This window comes from Ctenopharyngodon idella, chromosome 23 (assembly GCF_019924925.1).
Source record: "Ctenopharyngodon idella isolate HZGC_01 chromosome 23, HZGC01, whole genome shotgun sequence".
Lineage (NCBI taxonomy): Eukaryota > Metazoa > Chordata > Actinopteri > Cypriniformes > Xenocyprididae > Ctenopharyngodon > Ctenopharyngodon idella.
The window spans coordinates 19,444,214-19,461,110 of NC_067242.1; the positions used below are offsets into that span (position 1 = coordinate 19,444,214).

The following is a 16,897-nucleotide window of genomic DNA, read 5'->3' on the forward strand; positions in this document are numbered from 1 at the left end:
TTTTTTTTTTTTTTTTTTTATAGGTAACTCGGCATTGATTACCACTGACTCTCTCTTTCTCTCCCATCACCCCCTTGTTTCTCCCTCAGGTGCTGAGTAGCTTGTATTATGTGCAAAGTTTGTGTAAGCTCCTGCAGTCAGCAGCAATGCACAGTGAGGATGTGCTGTTCCACCGAGAGCTCTTCAAACCCCTGCTGAACGACCTAATTTCCATCCTCACGCTGTCTGTCGCTGACTTGGGTAACACAAAACGTCCTCAGCTAATCCACCCCCCCCCCCCAAATTTCTTACACTCAAGACCTTCAAATGAAAGAAAAGTGTTTTTAGATGAGTGTGTGGTTGTTTTGGTCCTCAGATGCACAGGCCCAGGGTGCAGTGCTCAACACCTGGGCGGATGTGTTGATGCTCCTGGCTACTCTGCTGCGCAGGAACCAAGCTGCGGTAGGCCCATCTGTCGGTGTGGCACTGGGGAAACACTGGCAGTGCTTTTCAGGTGACACACACACACACACACACACACACCAGAGTGTGTTACAAAGGGTGGAGACAGGCAAATGGAGAGGGAAAGCAGAAAGAAACAGAAGAGTACAAAGAAAAAATGGTGGCAAACCTGATGAAAGTGCAAAGGGACAGAGGGGAAAGAAAGATTGAGGAGTTTAGATGGAAGAGGATGTGCTGGATAGATGTTGAGAAGGAAGGAGACAGCTAAGGAGATGTAGATGGAGACAGATGCAGTAGGAGGCCAGCTCATTATGCCTGTATGTGTGTCCCTGCTGCATATGACAGACTGGGACAGAGACAGGGAGAACAATCAGCCTGCTTTAGATCTGATGGATGTGGTAGAAAAACCTAAAACAGGTGGGTGGGCAGTAGACTTGCCTGCAGGTATCCAGGCTTTGGAAGCCTTTTTTAAAAGCCTGTGAGTTTGGAGAGACTTTCGTCAGATGTTCCCTTGTGGTGAAGATTGTTTGTTGTGAAGTTTTGTATAATTTGCATCTTCTCGTCTCGAAGTTGGAGTTTGAGAAAAGCTCCGAAAAGTAAATATTAGCATTTTTATGTTTAGTCTTTGCCCTGTCTCGTCACAGATACCATCCGAGTGTGTTTGAACCAATCGGGCACGGAGTCTTCTCTCTACACGTCGACCATGCACTTTCTGTGTGTGATGTTCACAGAGGAGGCTAAAAGGAGATCGGGAGGCCACACAGAGGATCTGTTCAGCAAGGGCCCAAGCTCCTCGCTAACTGCGGTCATATCTTCTGAGCCTGGAGAGGTCATGTGTGAACTATTACTAGAGGTAACACAGATTTAGTTTAGGTTGTAAATAGTCTCAGATACAATTTCCGTTGGCTGTTCATAGACGCATTTCGCACACAAAATTGGCAAGCACTTTCCCAAAAAGGCAAGCTCAAATCTGAGTGGTTGACTGTGACAAGTTCTTAGGATTGTAATGTCTGTATTTATGGTTTTTTATGTTTTTAAGGGAAATTTATATGTTCTCAAATCTGATTGGCTGTCTGTATTCATCTGGAAAATAAAAAATTAAGATTTTTTTTCTTTTATTTAATATTTAGCATTATTGTTTTAATTAAAAGGTATTAAAATATTTATTTTTCGGGAAAGGTACCCGAGCCGGGACTCGAATTCGGGTCGCCCGAAGCAAAACCACACTACATCTCGAAGCAGTGCCGAGGCTATTGGCTCTGAAAATGAGAAGATATTTAAATAAATGTCATAATTATAATAAAAATCATTATTTTATTTTACAAGGCATATTTGTAAAGTTTTTTTTAATAATGAAAATGATTTTTTTTTTTTGTCTTGGGGCCATACCATTGGAATACCTGAACTAATTTGAGGATGATATGATTATACCATACTATTTGATTACAGTAATTCATTAAAAAACCTTCACTATGCTTTATTTTTATATATTTATATATTTATTTATGTTTTAAGAAATAATCATAGAAATTATTCCAATTATTTTTTCCATCTTTGATCCTATTTTTTTTTTTTTTCTTCTCAATTTACAGCAATATGAGAAGATTCCGTTCCAGGATCCGCTCAAAAAGGTGACGGCCAAAGCGTTCATGTCTCTGTTAGCCTGTAGCTCCAGTGCTCAGAGTTATGCATGTAAAGGTAAAAATCACTTCATTGTTCTTCAACACAATCACACAATGAGGAACTAACTTGTGACGTACAATATAGACATACGCTATTGTTCACAACACAAAGCTCCCTCCCCATTCCACCCAAACCATTTATGGAAATTAAACCGCACAGTTGGATCACAGAGAAATCATCATAGTTTTGATGTCATAACTATGAGCACATTTGCATATGATTGCCTACATTTACATAATAACGCATATTTAGTAGTCAGCATCTTAAAGGTACAGTAGCATAAAGACGTCTTAAAGGTATAGTAGCATAAACATCCTGTTTTATTCTGGGAGTCAAAGAGGGTAGGAAATGATCATGTATAATAAATTACTACGTATTACTTGCCTAACATAATAAGTAAACTTCAGGGGGAAAAGCAGTTGAGTATGCGTAGCAGTTAAAAAGGTGCTATAACCTCAACTAGGAGGAAATCTTGCATAAACATTAATTTTAGTCCCAGGTTACATTATATTTGTGTCTAATGTCTGATGGATGAGTACATAGACAGATATATGTCTCTTCTCCCTCTTCAGCTGGTGTGATTGACAGCTGTGTGGAACGCATGAAGCACATTTACGCAGAGCTTCACCTGGAGTCTGTGAAAACGGGCAAGAGCACTCACAGGAGGAAGGTACAGAGGGTTCCAGCAACATGACAGACAGCTTCAACATCAGAAACACTGAAAACCTGTTGAGAGGGAGGAGGGAGGGAGAGGGAGAGACACAGTGCTTTCACAGATGTGACAAAATATGTCAAAACTGAAGCGATCCTTTGGTTCAGTTGATTTAACCAGCTGATTTCTTCATGGTTGTACCACTTTATAATAACTTATATATATACAGTGGTGGTCAGAATTATTGGCACCCTTGGTAAATATGATCAAAGATGACTATAAAAATAGATGTGCATTGTTTATCCTTTTGATCTTTAATTCATAAAATTAGCAAAAATCTAACCTTTCATTGAAGGAAAAGAATTGAAAGTTGGGAAAATCACACTATGAAATAAATGTTTTTCTCCAAAACACGTTGGCCACAATTATTGGCACCCTTTTATTCAATACTTTTTGCAACCTCCTTTTGCCAAGATAACAGCTCTGAGTCTTCACCTATAAGACAATTCCTTCAGAGACAATTCCTTCATGCAGAATCTCTACAGATCCTTCAGATTCCCAGCTCCATGTTAGTGCTTCTTGTCTTCAGTTCACTCCACTCATTTTCTTTAGAGTTCAGGTCAGGGGACTGGGATGGCCATGGCAGAAGCTTCATTTTGTGCTCAGTGACACATTTTTTGTGTTGGTTTTGATGTTTGTTTTGGATCATTGTCCTGATGGAAGATCCAACCACTGCCCATTATTGGATTTCTAGCAGAAGCGGTCAGGTTTTGACTTCTTATCTGTTGGTATTTGATAGAATCCATGATACCATGTATCTGAACAAGATGTCTAGGACCTCCAGCAGAAAAATAGGCCCACAACCTTAAAGATCCAGCAGTATATTTAACCGTGGGCATGGGGTACTTTTTATCCATGTGTGCACCAAACCCATCTGGTGGGTTTGCTGTCAAAAAGCTCTTTTTTTTTTTTTAGTTTCATCTGACCATAGAAGCCGGTCCCGTTTGAAGTTCTAATCTTGTCAGACAACTGAATATGCTGGAGATTGTTTCTGGTTGAGAGCAGAGGATTTTTCTTGAAACCCTCCTGAACAACTTGTGGGGATGTAGGTGCTGTTTGATAATTTTTTTTTTTTAGGCTTTCTGAGACTCAAGACTCAACTAATCTCTGCAATTCTCCAGCTGTGATCCTTGGAGAGTCTTTGGCCACTCAAACTTTCCTCCTCACTGCGCATTAGGACGATTTAGACACACGTCCTCTTCCAGGCAGATTTGTAACATCTTTAGTTGATTGGAACTTCTTAATTATTGCCCTGATAGTGGAAATGGGGATTTTCGATGCTTTAGCTATTTTCTTACAGCCACTTTCTATTTTGTGAAGCTCAACAATCTGTTGCTGCACATCAGAACTATATTCTTTGGTTTTTCTCATTGTGATGAATGATTAAGGGAATTTGGCCTTTGTGTTTCCTCATGTTTATAGTCCTGTGGAACAGGAAGTCATGGCTGGATAATTTCATGCTTATGATCACCCAGGTGTGCTAAAAAAATGTGAATATGAATGGGTATATACTTCAGAGATATTTTACTTATAAAAAATTCTAGAGGTGCCAATAATTGTGGCCAACGTGTTTTGGAGAAAAATATTTATTTCATAATGTGATTTTTATATATATATATATAATGGTAATTATGCCAAATTATTCTTTCATTTTTATTTTTTTATTTAGCCCTTTAATGATACTTTATTTGTTACAATCTTGGGATTGTTAAACCACCTTGACAATTTTGTTTTGGCTTTTTAATGTATAAACATAGACAAAAATCATGTCTCTTACCATTATTTAAATTTGAAAATATGGGAACTGATCTGTGTCTTTGAAGTAGAACATGTTCCTGGATCAACATCCTTTGTTGGTCCTGGAATGACAAGACTATTAACTAATCACTGCGGTCTAAATTTAGAGCTAGAGTTATGATGGTTGAAATTAATGTATTTCTAGAAATAACAAACAATGCTGATCCAGTAACATGCCGTATTTCAGTAAATTGTTGTGCTCTGTGAATTTATGTACTGTAATTTTTGTTAAGATTTATTAATTTATGAATTGTTACAGTTATAATTAATACAAACAGGGAAAATTAAGCACAAATGTATGCATATACAAATAAGATGGTATCAAAATTTCCATTATCAGCATGAGCTCTTGTTTTAACCACTCTGTCTTTGTTCAATGTCAGCAGGTGGAGAACAGCATGAGAGAACTTAAGATGATTCTAGAGATACTGCGAAATTGCCTGTATCAACATAATGAATGCAAAGTACGTCATATCAAATAATGTTCCCCGTGATGATTATTTGAGTAGTTACATTCATCGTACAGTATCCGCAGACGTTCTCAAAAGGGGTCTTGTGGGTTTGAAACACGTGGGTTTTCAGTCTTCCTGGCTGCATGCAGATTTTCTTGTAAGGACAGTCTTTACAAGAAAATCTGCACGACTCCCAGCAAGATGCTTCTGTGCGTGTAATGAGTTGTGATAATTTCTGTGAAGTACAAAAGAAAGTCAATCAACCTGAGACTGTTTCACCAATTAAGCAGCACAATTTACAGCCTTTCAATGAACATTCGAAAAACACAGTACTATTTTTCTACTTTTTTGGCCTTAAAGAGACTCAAGAATGAACATTTTGTCATCATTTATTTACCCTTTTTACCCTTTTTAGAGTTTAGTTGGGATACACTGATACTGATAAACCGATTGTTATTTTCATTTAATGGCTGATATTAAAATTCAATTAAAGTTTTAAATGCTACAAGTGAATTTAGGCATTTCAACATTATAATGTGCCATATGAATTCATTTATAAATATAATTCATTTTTGGATTTACTAGATTACATTTAATGTAAATTTAAATATAAATTTGAGTATTAGGTGTCAGCAAAGGTAATGTAAATGTAAAAAATTAGCATGAACAAAAAATATCTGACAAATTTTGTCTTGTTTGATTAATGAATTCATAATTTTCTCTTTACAGGCTGTGGCTACAGAGCTGCGTCTGGCAGCGGTGCTGTTGGCCCTGTGGCCCTGGTTCCTGCTGGATGACCTCACTATGACGGCGGCCCTGGAACTGCTCTGTGTCTATACTGCTAACTACACAGCTGGTCAGTCTTCTGAGAAGTGGAGGAACGAGAGTGAGAAAAGGAGAATTACAGAGAGAAAGAGGATTAGAAAGCCAGAGACAGGGTGCTGAGATAATGTATAAGCTTTGTGCTCACTGTAACCTTCTCATGAGTCATGTGGCAGTACAGTAAGAGCCATTGTGTGCCAAATGTAAGGCTGACATGAGCCCGACAGCAACAGAAAGGATTGTGTCATAGTCTAAGCGTGCTGCTTTACTGGAAGCTACGACAGAGCATTTGCGTTAAGGGGAGGTACTTCAGGCATAAATGCTTACTTTGGTTGGATTGTGCAGTTTTTGATATATACATATACTGTATACATATATACAGTCATATGAAAAAGTTATCTTATTGAATTCCATGGTTTTCCATATCAGGACATAATGAAAAATCATCTGGTCCTTGGCAGGTCTTAAAATTTGGAAAATAAAACCTCCAGTGAACAACAACACATGACATAACACACCATGTCATTATTTATTTCACAAGAACTAGGCCAAAATGGAAAAGCCTTGAGTGACAAACTAAGGACACATTATTGATTCCTTAGGAATTAAGAGGGTAAGTAACGGTCAGTCACTGCTAATCAAATGCCTTTGTGTGAGCACCTCTATAAAAGCAGAAGTTTTGGCAGTTTGTTTGGTTGTGTGTTAACAAGGCAAAGGAGGAAAGACATCAGCAATATTCTTAAAGAAGCAATTGTTGCTGCCATCAATCTGGGAAGTGTTGTACAGCCATTTCCAAACAATTTGAAGTTCATTATTCTACAGTGATGAAGATTACTCACAAGTGGAAGACATTCAAAACAGACACCAGTGACACCATGAGTGGACGTCCCAGCAAATTCACCCCAAGATCAGACTGTGCAATGCTCAGAGAAATTGCAGACAATCCAAGAACTACACCTCAGACTCTACAGGCCTCAGTTAACATGTTAAATGATAAAGTTCATGACAGTACAATTAGAAAAAGACAGGACAAGTATGGCATGTTTGGAAGGGTTGCCAGGAGAAAGCTTCTTCTCTCTAAAAAGAACATGGCAGCATGGCTTAGGTTTGCAAAGTCGCATCTGAACCATAAGACTTATAGAAAAATGTCCTTTGGATAGACAAGACCAAAGTGGAGATGTTTGGCCATAATGCACAGCACCAAGTTTGGTGAAAACTAAACACAGCATATCAGAACAAACACCTCATACCAAAAGTCAAGCATGCTGGTGGACGGCTGATGATTTTGGGCTTGTTTTGTAGCCACAGGAAGTGAGCCTCTCACAGACATTGAGTCGACCATGAACTCCTCTGTATTCTAGAGTCAAATGTGAGGCCATCCGTCTGACAGCTAAACCTTAGCCAAAATTGGGTCATGCAACTGCATGCAACATGCAAGCACACCAGCAAATCTACAGCAGAATGGCTAAAAAAGAAAAGATCAAAGGCGTTGTACTCGCCTAGTGAAGTCCAGACCTCACCCCGACTGAAAAGCTGTGGCGATAGCTGTGCATAGACAAATACCTACAAACCTCAATAAACTGGAGCAATGATGTAAAGAAGAATGGGCCAAAATTTCTCCAGAAAGATGCGAGAGACTGATAAAGTCTTACAGAAAATGATTACTTCAAGTTATTGCTGCTAAAAGTGGATCTATAAGTAACTGAATCATAGGGTCTCCTTAGTTTGTCACTCATGGCTTTGCTGTCTTAATTTATTTGTTAATTAAATAATGACACTACGTGATATGTCATGTGTTGTTCATCTGAGGTTTTTTTTTTCTTCAAAAGGGGGGGGGGGGGGGGGGGGGGGGTCTAATGCTATTTCATGCATTCTGACTTATTTACACTGTTAAAGAGTTGGATTCTCATGTTTCAAAAAACGAGTTGGAAACAATTCCTGTGCCAAAAATACTCTTCAGATTGCTCACAAACTTTAGACATTTTTTTTCGAGTATGGCCCTTAATTATGTAATAAAGGGCGGAGTTCGTTGTATGGGCACTTCTCCCGGAAGAGCATGCATGCACACATCGACCAGAGCGAGAGAGCAAGAGCCACCCATCAACGCGTTTCGTTCGGCTTTACGGAAGTCGTCGGCAGCGCTGCACAGGACTAGCTCGAGAAAGATTTGTCACTTTGTTTTTAGACCAATGTTCAAATCAACAGTCACCAAAAAAGTGTTTTTGGTTGTGAGGAAAAGATAACCTTGCTTCCCAAAGAACCCAGCGTTAAGTGGAGCTGAGAGTTTTGTGCTCACGCATTACATTGATGCGCTCTCGACATTTGTCATTAAAATAACCATAGAAACTGATAGTTGCAATCACTTTTTTATTAGTTAAAATGAATCAAGAATATCTTGTGTTTTTCCATGGCTGCTCGAGCCCTCAGGATTGGCGCTTATGGTTTTATAAACAAATCCCAGTTCTACGCTGGATTTACAGATCGTTTGAAACTGAGAGATGAAGCGCTCACAGCGATAATGATCCCGGTCATGAGTCGGAACCGCTGGTCGTGAGTAAAACTGCTTTAAATGTCTGTTTTGTTGGCAAAAGACGCCTAAGTGCATATAATGTAAACAACACGAATGTAGTGAATTTATAAATTCATTATTCATCATTCACTATACACTATATTCATTATAGGGATTCAAAAGTTATCCATGGATAATGCGATGGTGTATTGTGTGTGTTTAAATACATTTGTTTAGCTGACCATTGATAGCTTGCAGACGATCGCTATACAAAAGCTGTGTGTGCTCGTCACTCTATCTCCGCTCACACGACACGCGCTCAGCTGTTTTCGGAAAGACTCGGTACAGTGTATGTATCTTTTATAAATATGATAAAACTAAAGACTTTTCGAGATATGAAGGATGCACTACCACTCTATAGGTATTCGAGATTAACATGAGATTGGCAGAAACTGTGTGTGATACCCCCCCTTTAAGACCTGCCAAGGACCAGATGATTTTTTTTATTACGTCCTTATACGGAAAACCATGGAATTCAATAGAGTGTCCTCACTTTTTCATATGACTGTATATTAAACTGGATGTGTCAAGCGAACGTTCTTTCACTCTTCCATTTGTCCTGTTGTCGACAGGTTGTAGACGGTGTCAGTGATTTATAATGGCTTCTATTTGCTTTTGACGCAACGCGACACAACGTTCACATCCAGTATAGGCAAATGTCAGCCATTAAGCAACTGAATATCACTGGACGGGACTATGGTGTGATGCAATGCTTCGTCAAATTTCTTGCTCTGGATGCAGTCATTTGCAGATGTTTTTCACAGATCAAGCAATATCAAAACAAACTGTTTTTGGAGCATGATTAAATAAATGCTTTGTTTACAACCCTCTACGGTCAGACACACTGAAGCTCAAGGCGCCATTGGCTAGTAAATTTATTTTACTCACCAGACTTTTTACATGAAATGCAAGAACAATGCAAATGAAAAAAATCTACATAAATATCATATAAAATCTACATTTCACTTTAAGACTAATGCACTGATCCAATATACTAATACTATTACACGTGCTTTTCTTTCTCGATTGTTTATATTCACTTAAGACATAACTGATTATGTTACTAAGATACTCACCAAGATTTTGACATCATTTTGTGTGAAATTCTGTTCAAGTGCAAGAAGACGTGAAAGAGAGCTTAATTCAGTATTCACGTGCTGTCAGCTGCGGCTTTCTGGGTGCGTGCTTCAGATGTGCAGTTTGCGCACACAAAACTTCTAACACAGCATACGCGAGTTCTCTTTTTTGCGTCCGATCGAGACGTGACAGTTCTGTCAAGCCCAGTATGTGCTCTCTTTCTCTCATGGTGAGTGAGTGCATGTGTGTGAGCGAAAGCGACAGAGGGCGCTCTCAGCTAAATGACGGCTGTAAAGCTCAGCAGGCAATGAAATTATATCTGGTGACTGTAATCGTACAATTTACTAGCCATTGGCTAAGTAAATACATTTTTTAGTCGCCTCGTGAAATTTGGTCACATGTGCAAGTGATTTATTTGCATTGTAGAGGGTAGATGATAAGGACGTTTTAAGCTATGAAACTTGCGGGACATTTTAATACAAAGTACGAAGACCTCTTATATGTCAAGGCAAAAACATCAAGGCAAATTTGATTTCTCATGTCATGACCTGTGGTCCACCCTTTAGATGAGACGCATCGGGTGTACAGTAGTAAATAAGAAAAGCGCTATATAAATGATTAATTCCTTCATTCATTAATTGATTACCCTTTTAAGAAGCAAAATCTGAAAATAAAGGGGACCTATTATGCCCCTTTTTACAAGATGTAAAATAAGTCTCTGATGTCTTCAGAATGTGTATGTGAAGTTTTAGCTCAAAATACCCTACAGATCATTTTTTATAGCATGTTAAAATTGCCATTTTCGGGGATAAGCAAAAACCCACCATTAAATGCAAATGAGCTGCTGCTCCCGACTCTTTCAAGAAGCTTCAAGAGCTCATGCAACAACAAAACAGGGACAATCTCACGCACTGAAAATGTCAGTTCTTGTATGTTCGAAGTCGGACAATGATGCCTACAGAGCCAGAGAATATATGCTGCATGAAGATAGAACAGATATAGTTTAGTTTAATTATGGTTACAACTTATGTTGTCATCCTGCTTTTATCCACTAATAGTACCAGCCTGTTGTAGCGAACCCGTCCGAAGGATGGCCAAAAATTTAATGGAGAATTTAGCCTTAAGTTAGAAGCATTTTTATTTATAACAACCTCATAAGAAAAGGATCGGACACTTAGACAACCACTGTTGGTTATATTAGACAAGATTGTTAGCCCTTTACTATAAATATAGATATTATGTATTAGGAAAAAATCTAGAGAAAACTAGGAAGAAATTTATCCTCCAGACACTAAAAAAATAAATCTGTACGTTAATCTTTAAAAACTGCATTGTGTGTGTGAGAGCAAGACGGTTACACATGAAAGCATTTGCACGTGTTTCTCTGTGTGTGTACATGAAAGTGTACGTGAGGGTGTTTACTTAAACACAATGATTGCTCAGTATCACATATCTGAGCTCATGGAAAGCTGTACTTTTGCACAGGATGTGGCTTTACACCTGTGAACAACCAACAATGCATGGGCGTATGTCAGTCTGTACATCTGTGTGTGTGTGTGTGTGTGTGTGTGTGTGTGTGTGTGTGTGTGTGTGTGTTGGTGCGCATGTGTTTTTGCGTCTGTATTTGTGTGTGCGTTTGGGGTATCACTATAGTTTAAGGACACTGGTCTACAACAGCGTGCTTCATGTGTGGTGCTTCTCAAGGTCTGTGTTAACAGTAGGTGATGTTCAAAGTTCATGAGGTTGGTTCATCAGTTATGGAATCAGCCCTCCAGCACTTTTTCCTTCCCATCATACTCTGTCCTGTGTCACTTTATATAATTCATTAACCTGCAACACACAACCCTCATTCCTTCATCTGGCCGATTAATATTGGATTTATTCTGCAAGCAAAACCCTGCTGAGGCCCCTCAATAATCCAGCATAATGTTAAATGATTCACCCGCAGTCATGCAGTTCTTCAAAATACAGTCTGTCAACTTACCCAGAGGTGAGACATTTAGTGGGTTTGACACTTGATGACACTAAATGCAGCATTGTTAGACCTGGAGGAAATGTTTTTTTTATCTATCTATATATATATATATATATATATATATATATATATATATATATATATATATATATATATATATTTAGAATGAAAACACAGTGGAATGAAGTTTCCATTGAGTTTTCAAACTCATTGTTACACAACTGTGGTATTTTGAGGCAGTAAAGATGCATAGGAAAAAAAAAAAAAGTGATAGGGGTTGTGTGGCTTTATATCACCGGCAATGTTTCCTGTAGCATTATTTTGCAGCACCATGGGCAAAAAGAAAGAAATAAAATGTTTTTGAAAGAAGTCTCTTATGTTATGTTCTGTATGTTTTTACAAAAATACAGTAAAAACAATAATATTGTGAAATATTATTACAATTTAAAAGAACTGTTTTCTTTTTTACTATATTTTAAAATGTAATAAATTCATGTGATGTTAAATCTGAATTACTCAAGTCTTCAGTGTCACATGATCCTTCAGAAATCATTCTAATATGCTGATTTGGTTCATCAGCATTTCATCAAACATTTCTTATTATCATCAATGTTGAAAATGGTTGTACTGCTTAATATTTTTTGTGAAAATGGTGATTCTTTTTAGGATTCTTTGACCAATTGAGTTCAAAAGATCTTTACTATAACTTTTGATCGAAATAATGCATCCTTGCTGAATATTGTACGGTCGTGTGTGTGTGTGTGTGTGTGTGTGTGTGTGTGTGCGCGTACATATGTGTGTGTGTGTGTATGTATTTGTGTGTGTGTGTGTGTATGTATATATGTATATATATAAGTGTTCAAAGTTTTATGCAAGGGGTTTGGCCTATTTCGGGTTTAGGACGGTTTCTGCTAAGAAACACTGATCAACGTTTTTGTTTCCTTAACGCTTTTATATAATCTTTCTGAGATACAGTTACTTAGTTTCTTGTAACTCTTTGTATACGTTATAGTTTTTTCCATAATCAGGTTATTTCTCTTCTCTTTGTCTGTCTCTCCCTCATTCTCTTTCAGCATGCAGTGCTTTATGTAGCAGCAGCAGCAGTTGTAGCTCTGGCTCAGTTCAGGCTGTTCTTCCTAAGACTGCGGTCACAAATTCACTGATGCATGGGGTGATGAAACTGGCCTCCCAGGTTGCCCCTGACAACAGCAGCATCCACAGTCTGTCTTTCTCATTGCTGGCCAACCTGGCCATCTCAAAGGACTGCAAAGGGGTACTGCTGAAGGTAACTCGCTGGCTAATGTTTGAAGTAAAACAATTCGGGGAAGAAAGAAATATAACCATATATGAAACACTTCAGTAAATATACCTAATAGTCTTTTGGTTGCAAATCCGCTTTTTAGTTTCATAGAGAAATTCACAAAGTTAAGTGTTAACAAAACCTCCTTTCTTGCTATTTTCCCTAGAGTAACTTCCTGCAGCAGTTCCTGTCTCTCCCCATGCCTAAGGCAGGTGGTCGAAGCGGCGTTCTGACAGCGGATCCTCTGTCCCTGTGGCTCAGGCTGCTGCTGAACGTGTCGTTCGGGGATGACGGACAGCAGATGATCCTCAGGCTTCGAGGGGCTTTGGAGCTGCTTGTCGAACTGGCCCAGTCCAAACACTCCAGCACTAAACCCACCATCCTGCTCATTCTTCACAACATCTGCTTCTGCTCCGCTAACAAGCCCAAAGTCTTAGCCAATGGTATGAGCGCTGGATTTACAGGGTTTTAGATGTTAATGGTCGACCAACATGTTTCTTTTTGAGTGGATGATGCCAATGCCAGTATCTAATAAGGCTCAGCAGACATGGTTATCAGAATAGCCAAATGTCATCTGATTAATTGGCCTGGCTGATATATCAACCTGTTTTTTTCCACAAAAGTAACTACAACATAATGCTTACACTTTGCAATAAGGTGTGAGTTAACGTTAACGCATTAACAATGAGCAGTACATTTGTTATCGTTGTTATTAATCTTTATTAACGTTAGTTGATAAAAATACTGTTCATTGGTGGTTCATGTAAGCTCAGGTCCATTAAATAATATTAACAGATACAACTTTTGATTTTAGTAATGTAATAGTAAATGCTTTAACAAAGATTAATAAATACATTAGAAGTATTTTCATTATTAGTTCATTAATGTAGTTAATTAATGTTAACAAATTAAACCTTATTGTAAAGTGTCACCAAAATAATAATATAATAATTTTTATTTTATTTATTTTGTATTTATTCATTTATTTTTTGATCTGTGACATAGACTCCAGCCTGTTAAGATGAATTTAACACTGCCTGTGTAAAAGTGATCCACCACACAGCCACTTACGGCAATGCGTACACACACAAAAGCTCAAGTGCGGATGTGTCACAACAGCCTCAATGGATAATAGTTTTTCACATGACACCAACATTTCCTTCCAATTCCTTTTTATAGAAAGCGAAGGAAATGAGATGATTGTCTTGACATGATGTGAATGTACTCATGAAACAGTGTGAAACTGCAACTACACACTACCAATAATGTCATTTGTATTACTTATATTAAAAATATTACTACACACACATATATCAATCAAAGATATATTCAAGATCACAAGATGTTACAGGCCATAACAATATATTTTCTGTGAAAACTTATATAGCTTATATAGCCTTACATAGAAAATCATGATTTCTTCTTGTCCGAATTAGTCAGTGTCAATTCTGTTACTGTCAAACTAGAATGTATGTAACTGAATTGACAGTCATGTATGTGTGTGTGTGTGCGTGAGAGAGAGAAAGAAAGAATGTGTGTTTCTCTGTGTAGGACTGTCAGTTCTGTTACATATTGTCAACACTGTTAATCTGCCTTGGTAACGGAGTTTGAATGTAACAGAATTGACACTGAATAATTTGGACAACAAGAAATCATGATTTGCAGCTATATAAAACATGTTTTACAGAAAACATTATATTGTTATGGCCTGTAACATCTTGTGATCCTTGACAATGAGTAACAAATTATTAAAATGATTAAAAATATAAGCATTTGAAAAAAGCAGAAAAAAATGACTTCGGATAACAAATGTACCTGCAATTATAGAATCACACGCGCACACACACATTTATACCGTGTGTGTGTGTATATATATATATATATATATATATATATATATATATATAATAAACACTGATCAGGCATAACATTAAGACCACCTTCCTAATATTGTGTTGGTAAAAAACACAATATGTTGTGAAAAGTTGGCTGGCAAAACAGCCCTGACCCGTCGAAGCATGGACTCTACTAGACCCCTGAAGGTGTGCTGTGGTATCTGGCACCAAGATGTTAGCAGCCGTCACAATTTGGCCCTTGTCAAACTCGCTCAAATTCTTATGGTTGCCCATTTTTCCTGCTTCTAACACATCAACTTTGAGGACAAAACGTTCACTTGCTGCCTAATGTATCCCACCCACTAACAGGTGCCGTGATGAAGAGATAATCAGTGTTATTCACTTCACCTGTCAGTGCTCATAATGTTATGCCTGATCGGTGTGTGTATATATGTGTGTGTGTGTATATATATATATATATATTATATACATACAAACCCGATTCCAAAAAAGTTTGGACACTGTACAAATTGTGAATAAAAAAGGAATGCAATAATTTACAATAATAATTTTCTCATAAACTTAAATTTTATTCACAATAGAATATAGATAACATATCAAATGTTGAAAGTGAGACATTTTGAAATGTCATGCCAAATATTGGCTCATTTTGGATTTCATGAGAGCTACACATTCCAAAAAAGTTGGGACAGGTAGCAATAAGAGGCCGGAAAAGTTAAATGTACATATAAGGAACAGCTGGAGGACCAATTTGCAACTTATTAGGTCAATTGGCAACATGATCGGGTATAAAAAGAGCCTCTCAGAGTGGCAGTGGAGCAATATCAGAAAGGAGTTTCTCAGAGAAAAATTGCAAAGAGTTTGAAGTTATCATCATCTACAGTGCATATCATCCAAAGATTCAGAGAATCTGGAACAATCTCTGTGCGTAAGGGTAAAGGCCGGAAAACCATACTGGATGCTTGTGATCTTCGGGCCCTTAGACGGCACTGCATCACATACAGGAATGCTACTGTAATGGAAATCACAACATGGGCTCAGGAATACTTCCAGAAAACATTGTCGGTGAACACAATCCACCGTGCCATTCGCCGTTGCCGGCTAAAACTCTATAGGTCAAAAAAGAAGCCATATCTAAACATGATCCAGAAGCGCAGACGTTTTCTCTGGGCCAAGGCTCATTTAAAATGGACTGTGGCAAAGTGGAAAACTGTTCTGTGGTCAGACGAATCAAAATTTGAAGTTCTTTTTGGAAAACTGGGACACCATGTCTTCCGGACTAAAGAGGACAAGGACAACCCAAGTTGTTATCAGTGCTCGGTTCAGAAGCCTGCATCTCTGATGGTATGGGGTTATATGAGTGCATGTGGCATGGTCAGCTTACACATCTGGAAAGGCACCATCAATGCTGAAAGGTATATCCAAGTTCTAGAACAACATATGCTCCCATCCAGACGTTGTCTCTTTCAGGGAAGACCTTGCATTTTCCAACATGACAATGTCAGACCACATACTGCATCAATTACAACATCATGGCTGCGTAGAAGAAGGATCCGGGTACTGAAATGGCCAGCCTGCAGTCCAGATCTTTCACCCATAGAAAACATTTGGCGCATCATAAAGAGGAAGATGCGACAAAGAAGACCTAAGACAGTTGAGCAGCTAGAAGCCTGTATTAGACAAGAATGGGACAACATTCCTATTCCTAAACTTGAGCAACTTGTCTCCTCAGTCCCCAGACGTTTGCAGACTGTTATAAAAAGAAGAGGGGATGCCACACAGTGGTAAACATGGCCTTGTCCCAACTTTTTTGAGATGTGTTGATGCCATGAAATTTAAAATCAACTTATTTTTCCCTTAAAATGATACATTTTCTCAGTTTAAACATTTGATATGTCATCTATGTCAGTGTTTCTCAACCACATTCCTGGAGGCCCACCAACACTGCACATTTTGCATGTCTCCTTAATTAAACACACCTGATTAGGGTTATCAGCTCATTAGTAGTGACTCAAAGATCTAAAATGGGTGTGTCAGACAAAGGAGACATGCAAAATGTGCAGTGTTGGTGGGCCTCCAGGAATGTGGTTGAGAACCACTGATCTATGTTGTATTCTGAATAAAATATCGAAATTTGAAACTTCCACATCATTGCATTCCTTTTTTATTCACAATTTGTACAGTGTCCCAACTTTTTTGGAATCGGGTTTGTG

At 38.2% G+C, this 16,897-nt stretch overlaps 1 protein-coding gene across 4 annotated transcripts in view; it reads left to right on the forward strand.

The window, feature by feature from the left end:
• The window catches only part of rttn (rotatin), a 60,484-nt gene that overhangs the window by 42,717 nt on the left and 870 nt on the right, over positions 1–16,897 (forward strand). For 2 of the 4 annotated variants that reach the window (XM_051881658.1, XM_051881660.1), the window contains exons 38-46: positions 90–240; positions 356–493; positions 1,086–1,294; positions 2,034–2,139; positions 2,697–2,794; positions 5,017–5,097; positions 5,815–5,941; positions 12,602–12,813; positions 12,995–13,271. In XM_051881658.1, coding sequence (XP_051737618.1) covers positions 90–240; positions 356–493; positions 1,086–1,294; positions 2,034–2,139; positions 2,697–2,794; positions 5,017–5,097; positions 5,815–5,941; positions 12,602–12,813; positions 12,995–13,271 — 1,399 coding nt within the window. The remainder of the gene's footprint in view (positions 1–89; positions 241–355; positions 494–1,085; positions 1,295–2,033; positions 2,140–2,696; positions 2,795–5,016; positions 5,098–5,814; positions 5,942–12,601; positions 12,814–12,994; positions 13,272–16,897) is intronic. The other 2 variants (XM_051881659.1, XM_051881661.1) reach the window with 1 other exon arrangement.